At 38.8% G+C, this 6,884-nt stretch overlaps 1 gene segment (V, D, J or C); it reads left to right on the forward strand.

The window, feature by feature from the left end:
• Positions 1-4,153: 4,153 nt before the first annotated feature.
• Positions 4,154-4,600, forward strand: LOC146711165 (immunoglobulin heavy variable 4-38-2-like). The segment is given in 2 exon segments: positions 4,154-4,214; positions 4,299-4,600. Coding segments are annotated over 2 exon segments (345 nt in total).
• Positions 4,601-6,884: the final 2,284 nt, after the last annotated feature.

Raw genomic sequence — 6,884 nt, forward strand, 5'->3', positions numbered from 1 at the left:
TTTGCTGTTACACCCTATCTTGATTGTGATGATCCATTTATAAGCAGTATGTTTGTCACTGTTATGTTGTCATGTTATATTACAGTCATAGCTGGACTGGCCATCGGGCATACCGGGCATTTGCTGGCGATTTTTTGTTTTTATGGGCCGATGGATTTTTTTTTTTTTAGGAAGGGTATATATAATGAAAGGTGTTGGATTGGCCAATTGGTCATGATCGACTCTGGGCTGGACCAATTACAGCCGAGGAGGCTGGATGCACCCTCCCCCTTGTTTAGCAATCACGTGATTTTCGCGCATTGCATGCCGGGAACTCGTGGCAAAACAATTCAAGTACCGCATCAAATGCATTTGCAGCACCGCAAAACGTTCATTCTCCGGTTCCAATACCTTCTTGTTTTTTCTTTGCCGCACAAAAAAGGAATGTACAAAACAAAAGGAGAACAATGCCGGTCCGTACAAAGACAGACTCGACGAAAAGACAAAGAAAAGATACGAGGAAAAAATCCAAGGAGTGAAAGGGTCAGACCCTTACGAGCACACAGAGTGGACAAAAGACGTCAGTGTGCTGCCTAACTTTCACCACGCTCATATTTATAATTACACGGTTCTTGGAGTGAGTGCATGCACTCTTGAAGTTTAGTAACTTCAGGTCACTGCAACAAGCCCAGGTACAGTTTACCGATGGATGGGTACAGGACCTTGAAATGCACCGTGTAGAACGAAAGACCATCGTACGAACAAAGGTAAGTTTACCAGTCTCACAAATCGTTGTCATAAATACACATTCGTTAACCGTTTATTAATATAACCTTTGAGCTCAATGGTAATTAATTAGTAGTGGAAATAATTTCTGGTTGCATTACAGAAATGTAGCAGTGACAATAATACTGTATGCTGTAATCGCACTGGACAATTAGTGATACAAAACAACTGTTTTATCCTGTGAATAAAAGTATATGGTTTTGTCAATGTACCATGGTAATAACAGAAGCGAAACGCAATATTGTGTCAGGACAATTCACTATTTATGCACAATAAATAAAGGAGCATAGCGTGACAATTTCTGTTCAGCGCAAGACTTGCTTGTAACCTATATCACCAATTATGTTAAGAAAAATGACGTATTAACTACTACAAAGCTCTGACCTTTGTGGGAATGCTTGGAGCAGACTAACATGTGAGCTGGAGTGTTTAAAAAAATTCTCTTCAACAACGTAATCCGATAAAAAAAAAAAAGATCTCTTTACCCGTCGGCTTCCCGTGGCTGTCATGCGACCGGCTATTGCAGTTAATAATACAACAGCTTCTTGCCATTTTTTGGGGGGTTTTTTTATCGCTGTGTAACTGAGTTTAATTGAACGCCTGCGTGCGCTAGTACCTCTTGCCACAAGTTCCCAGAATCCTTTGCGGTTTTACCCCTGAATGACGTCACATTTTCAATCTTTATCCTGGTGGGCCGGTCTCTAGTCAAAATGCCCGGGCCGATTTTTTGTCCCAGTCCAGCCCTGATTACAGTTCAAACAAGTGTGTATCACATGCCTGTAGTGTGAAGTGGAAGTCTAGTTGTGTAATTATGCAATATTGAGAAAATATAGATTTTTGTTTAAAGAACAGTTTTTGTTTCTTGTTTTGGCGCTTTTAACATTTTAGATATTTTTAGTAAAATTTTAAAGATTTTCAAAATGCACATATCATTGACAGTCGCTGAGAGCAGGTTAACCAGCGAATATTTATAAGAGTAATTTGATTAAATGACAAACAGTTTAAACTGTTTAAATCTAAACATAAAAATAAACACTGTGTGATAAATTAAGATCTGATAACTGTAAAGATTTCAGGAACTGAAAATATAACTTTATTGCATGCAACCAATGTACATATTTTTTCATGTTCTTGATAACTTGATAGCAGAGGATTTTATTGTTTATTACTGTGCTGGAGACTCACAGCGTCACAGGAGTGAGAAACACCATTTTCTCACAGAAGTTACAGAGATTACATTTAACTCATCAACATACTGGACGATTCAGAAAAGCTGCTTTACTGGAAGATTGTTTTTGTGAAGACTGTCTTCTCCAGTTTTACATTAAATATTTTGTCTGTCCATGTGTACATGCAAATGTGACTATTTTCATCGGCCTTGTCTAAACAGAGTTTTTAAGGAATGAAAAACACATCAAACTTTATATTTGTGTTATAAATAATATTTTTATTGGAATTATCTCCATTTTTAAATTGTTAATACTGATTGCCACAGTGTGATCTCTTATAATCTGTCAGCATACATCTATGTGTAAAGCAAACGTCCTGACACTCTGCTATAAAGACTTGAAATCATGGTGTCAGTTAAAGCAGAAGAAAAGTTCTCATCAGATTAACTTGAGTACCAAAATGTTCTCTGTGGCTCTGCTGCTCCTGCTGGCTGCTGGATCCTGTGGGTCTCACTGGAAAAAATCACTGACAGAATGATCACAGCATACTGACTGTTACTGTCACATAAAACATGTTTTCTCTACAGGTGTGAAGTGTGAGCAGCTGACACAGCCAGCCTCTGTAAATGTGCAGCCAGGTCAGCATCTGACCATCACCTGTCAGGTGTCTTATTCTTTTAGCAGCTATTGGACAGCTTGGATCAGACAGCCTGCAGGGAAAGGACTGGAGTGGATTGGGGTGAAAAGTACTGGGAGCTCTCACTACAAAGATTCACTAAAGAGCAAGTTCAGCATTGACTTGGACACTTCAAGCAACACAGTGACTGTAAATGGACAGAATATAGAGCCTGAAGACACTGCTGTATTACTGTGCCAGAGAGTCACAGTAACACATAACATCAGCAGACCTGAACAAAAGCCCCTCACTGCATGCACACATTTGAAACATGAAGCCACCGGAGGAGGAGCTCCAAGACCAATAATGAATTGAAGGGTCTATTTACTCAAAACAAAAAAAGAAAAAAATTTGGAAATTCCTTATTGTGTTGCCATTCTTGATCGAGGTAGTCGTAGCAACAAACATTTTATTTATTTTGTTTTATTATTTGTTATGAAAAACAAATTTTACAATCTAATGATGCAGTAATTTTCTTTTCCTTCAGATTCAATGCAATACAAAAACAGAATAGAAAAATGATTCAAAAGAATCTGTGCTATTTTATATAAATGCAAACTGTGTTCTGTTATGTTGCGTATTTATGGAGTCTGCAGCAGAGAGACCCTACAGTAAATGGACAGAATATTCAGCCCGAATACACTGCTGTGTATTACAGGGCCACAGTCACATTCACAGAAAGAAAAATCTCTAAGACTCTAATAAATTCCTGTTGTTTCTGTTTATTTTTTAAAACTCCTTAGCAAGAACCTTTTTGTGAGTTTGTAAGTATTGATAAAGCTCTGAAATAAAAGGCCAATACATGAAACTGAATTCACTGATCAATGTTGTTATAAACTGATTAATTTATGACATAAAATACTTTTGTTTAAAAAATATTTTGGTTTGCGAGCTTGTATTTATTTATTATATTGTACACTTTAATCTATAAACCAATAAGTTGTGCAAAGTACTTGTTTATATACAGAAATATAGAACGTAACATTTACATGTACATTAAATATTATAACATTTTTTTAAATGACAAAAAGTGTTTTTTTCTTTCAATTTTATTAGCAATCAAATCAGACTTTGTCATGTTGTATGGATTCAACGTACAGAGTCAAGCAAGGTCGTAACTACTGAAGTTCTCCTCTTCCTCTAATATTGATGTCTGCACTGTAGACTGGGCAGAGACAAATGGCTTAAACAATGATCAGAAATTATATTTGGCTTGCTTTTCTCATTCTTATTCCAGCAGCCAAAAGGCAAAGAGGCAGAGTTCACCCTGGAGAGGTCAATAATCTGTCACGGGGCAAGTTGTAATTCTCCTTTTAAAATTCAGGTTTTGATGAATGAAATACCCTTCAACCTCAGAGTTATTTTTTAAGATTGTTTTTGTTTTTCTTCTTTTAAAAATGTTAAAAACACAGTCTTTATTACTGCTTGAACAATCAATGTATCTCTAATCATGTATCAGCGTCCATCTGTATGCAAAGTAAGCTCCCCCACAGACTTGATATAATGCTGCAGGTTGCAAAAGAAGAATAGAAGCTCCTGGGAGATCACCTTCAGCACCAACATGTTCTCTGTAGCTCTGCTGCTGCTGCTGGCTGCTGGATCCTGTGAGTCTTACTGAACACAAACACTGACAGCATGAAAACTACACACTTTTAATTTGACTGCATTCAATGCGTTTTTTTCCACAGGTGTAAACTGTGAGCAGCTGACACAGTCAGCCTCTGTTATACTGCAGCCAGGTCAGCGCCTGACCATCACCTGTCAGGTCTCTTATTCTCTTGGCTACTGGACAGCTTGGATCAGACAGCCTGCAGGGAAAGGACTGGAGTGGATTGGGATGAAATATACTGGGAGCTCTTACTATAAAGATTCACTAAAGAGCAAGTTCAGCATTGACTTGGACACATCAAGCAAGACAGTGACTCTAAATGGACAGAACATGCAGCCTGAAGACTCTGCTGTGTATTACTGTGCCAGAGAGTCACAGTAACACAAACTGTTAAGACCCCTGAACAAAAACCTCTCAGGGCCTGAACAACTGTAGCATGAAGCCACCAGAGGAGGAGCTCTAAGACCATGAATGAATTTAAGATGTTTTTCTAAGAAACTTACTCTTGTTGTGGTCTCATAACTGTTTAAATATGGTGGGTTTAAATGATGAGTAACAAACACTTGAATAAAATAATTGGGTGAACAAAACTTAAAGACTCCTTGTCTTTACTTCTGTTATTCAAGGTAATCAATAATTAATCAATGCTCAGATATAATGTGAGATTATAGCAACAGCTACCGTATAGTCCAATCACATCACATAAATTGCATTAAGCGGCCATTTTATTAGGTGTTTTAGAAACTGCTGATCTGCCATGAATGGTCTGAAAAAGAGAAAATATTCAGTGAGTGGCAGGAGAAAAGGCCTCGCCGATGTCAGAGATCAGAGGAACATTTCCAGACATCTTTGAGCCGAAATCAACAGTAACTCAAATAACCACTCAATACAACCAAGATATGCAGAAGAACATCTGAACCTTTCAGCAGATGAGCAACAGCAGAAGATTTGTTGCAGTTAAACCTGTTCTGAGAACATCTGTTTATATTTGCTTTCAATTGAAGAGCAATTTCACTGCTGCTGTTGACTGTGTGTGTGGTGGGGCGTGGTCTGCGGGGCCGTGCGGACGCACCTGCACGGCATCCGCAATCACGCCCGCCGTGTTAAAACACGGGGACTCAGGGGTTGGTGGTGGTGTGGTGTGACGTGAATCAAATAAAGTTGGCTCTGAACGTCGCTCCGTGGTCCCGCCGTGCCTTATTCATGCCACAGTGTGTTATTGTATATAGTCTCTCATACATATTTGAAAATAGTTTGAAGTAATTTGACTGAAAACATTAAAAATTCTGGAGAGGAAAGTGAGAGCTCTAGAGTTCTAACTGATAAAAGTACAGCTGTTTTGATGAGTTGTGCGAGCAGTATGAACAGAAACAAAAGGAGTGTGTATAAAAGCACTCTGATGTTACTACTACTAATAAAGACTATTGAGAATGTTTTTGTTCTTTTCTGGGTCAAATGTGACTGTAATGGCTATCTTTGTTTCTTCTTGGAGTTCTCTATTTCTCTTATATCTAAAATAAGAGTCTGGATGGACAAGAGGCTGTGCAACAAAACCATCGCGTCGCGCCGCCATTCGCTTGTTTTATTTCTCACAAACCTTTCACAACAAAAGCACCATATCCTTTTCAGGCTTTTCAAAATAAAACATGTAATAACTATAAATGGCGCTAACATTCCGGCCCCTAATTGTTACTGCTAAGGCATAACAATTACATATTAACACCATAAAGCGTCATTTAATATCAACACTCAGAATCTAACTGGCTTAACCAAACATTATATGAAACATAAGTCATATGTGTTGAACATATATCTGTTACACATGAGGCTGAGATTCAAACTGTTGCCTCCATTTCAAGCAACAAACATAACTTGTCGATAGGCCTCTCCAAAACGCTAGTTTTGGTTTTGACAAACACACGTCTGACAAGTCCATGTGAGTCTGGAACTGTTCTCTCAACCTTTCCCATTAACCAGGAACTTCTTGGTGCGCTGTCATCAACTATGAGAACAACATCTCCTGGTCTCAGATTTCTCCTAGTCACTAACCACTTCTGTCTTTCTTGTAGAAGCGGCAAATACTCTTTAGTCCAACGCTTCCAAAAAATGTCTGACAGGTACTGCACCTGTCTCCACCTTTTTTTTGCATACAAGTCCTCTCTTTGAAACAATCCAGGTGGCAGTACTGGCTGCCCTTTAAGAAGAAGTAGATGATTAGGTGTAAGTGCGTCTAAATCATTGGGGTCATTAGACGCTCTTGTTATTGGCCTGCCATTGACAATTGCTTCAACTTCACATAGCAATGTCCGCAAGCATTCATCATGCAGAGGTTGCTGCTTTAGGATCTTCTATGTGTATTGCTCTAACAGCAAGACATGTAAACAATACACCATATCGCTTAACTCTGCTGCGCCCATGCTTGACCTCAAAAGGTCCAAAATAGTCTACGCCCACATTTGTGAATGGAGGTTTGTCAGGAATCAGGTGATCTTGTGGCAAGTTTGCCATTCTTTGTTCACCAGGTTTTGCAGATGTCCTTCTACATGTTACACACTTTGACAGGATCTTTCTTATTGCTGAATCTGCCTGTGGAATCTAGAATCTTTCTCTCAGTGTTACGTCCCTCTGCAGCTTCTAATCTGCTCAGTGTGTTCAGCTGGTGCTA

Source organism: Copadichromis virginalis, linkage group LG4, assembly GCF_057382275.1.
Source record: "Copadichromis virginalis isolate Kocher_CV1m ecotype Utaka linkage group LG4, C_Virginalis_male_GT1.1, whole genome shotgun sequence".
Classification (NCBI taxonomy): domain Eukaryota; kingdom Metazoa; phylum Chordata; class Actinopteri; order Cichliformes; family Cichlidae; genus Copadichromis; species Copadichromis virginalis.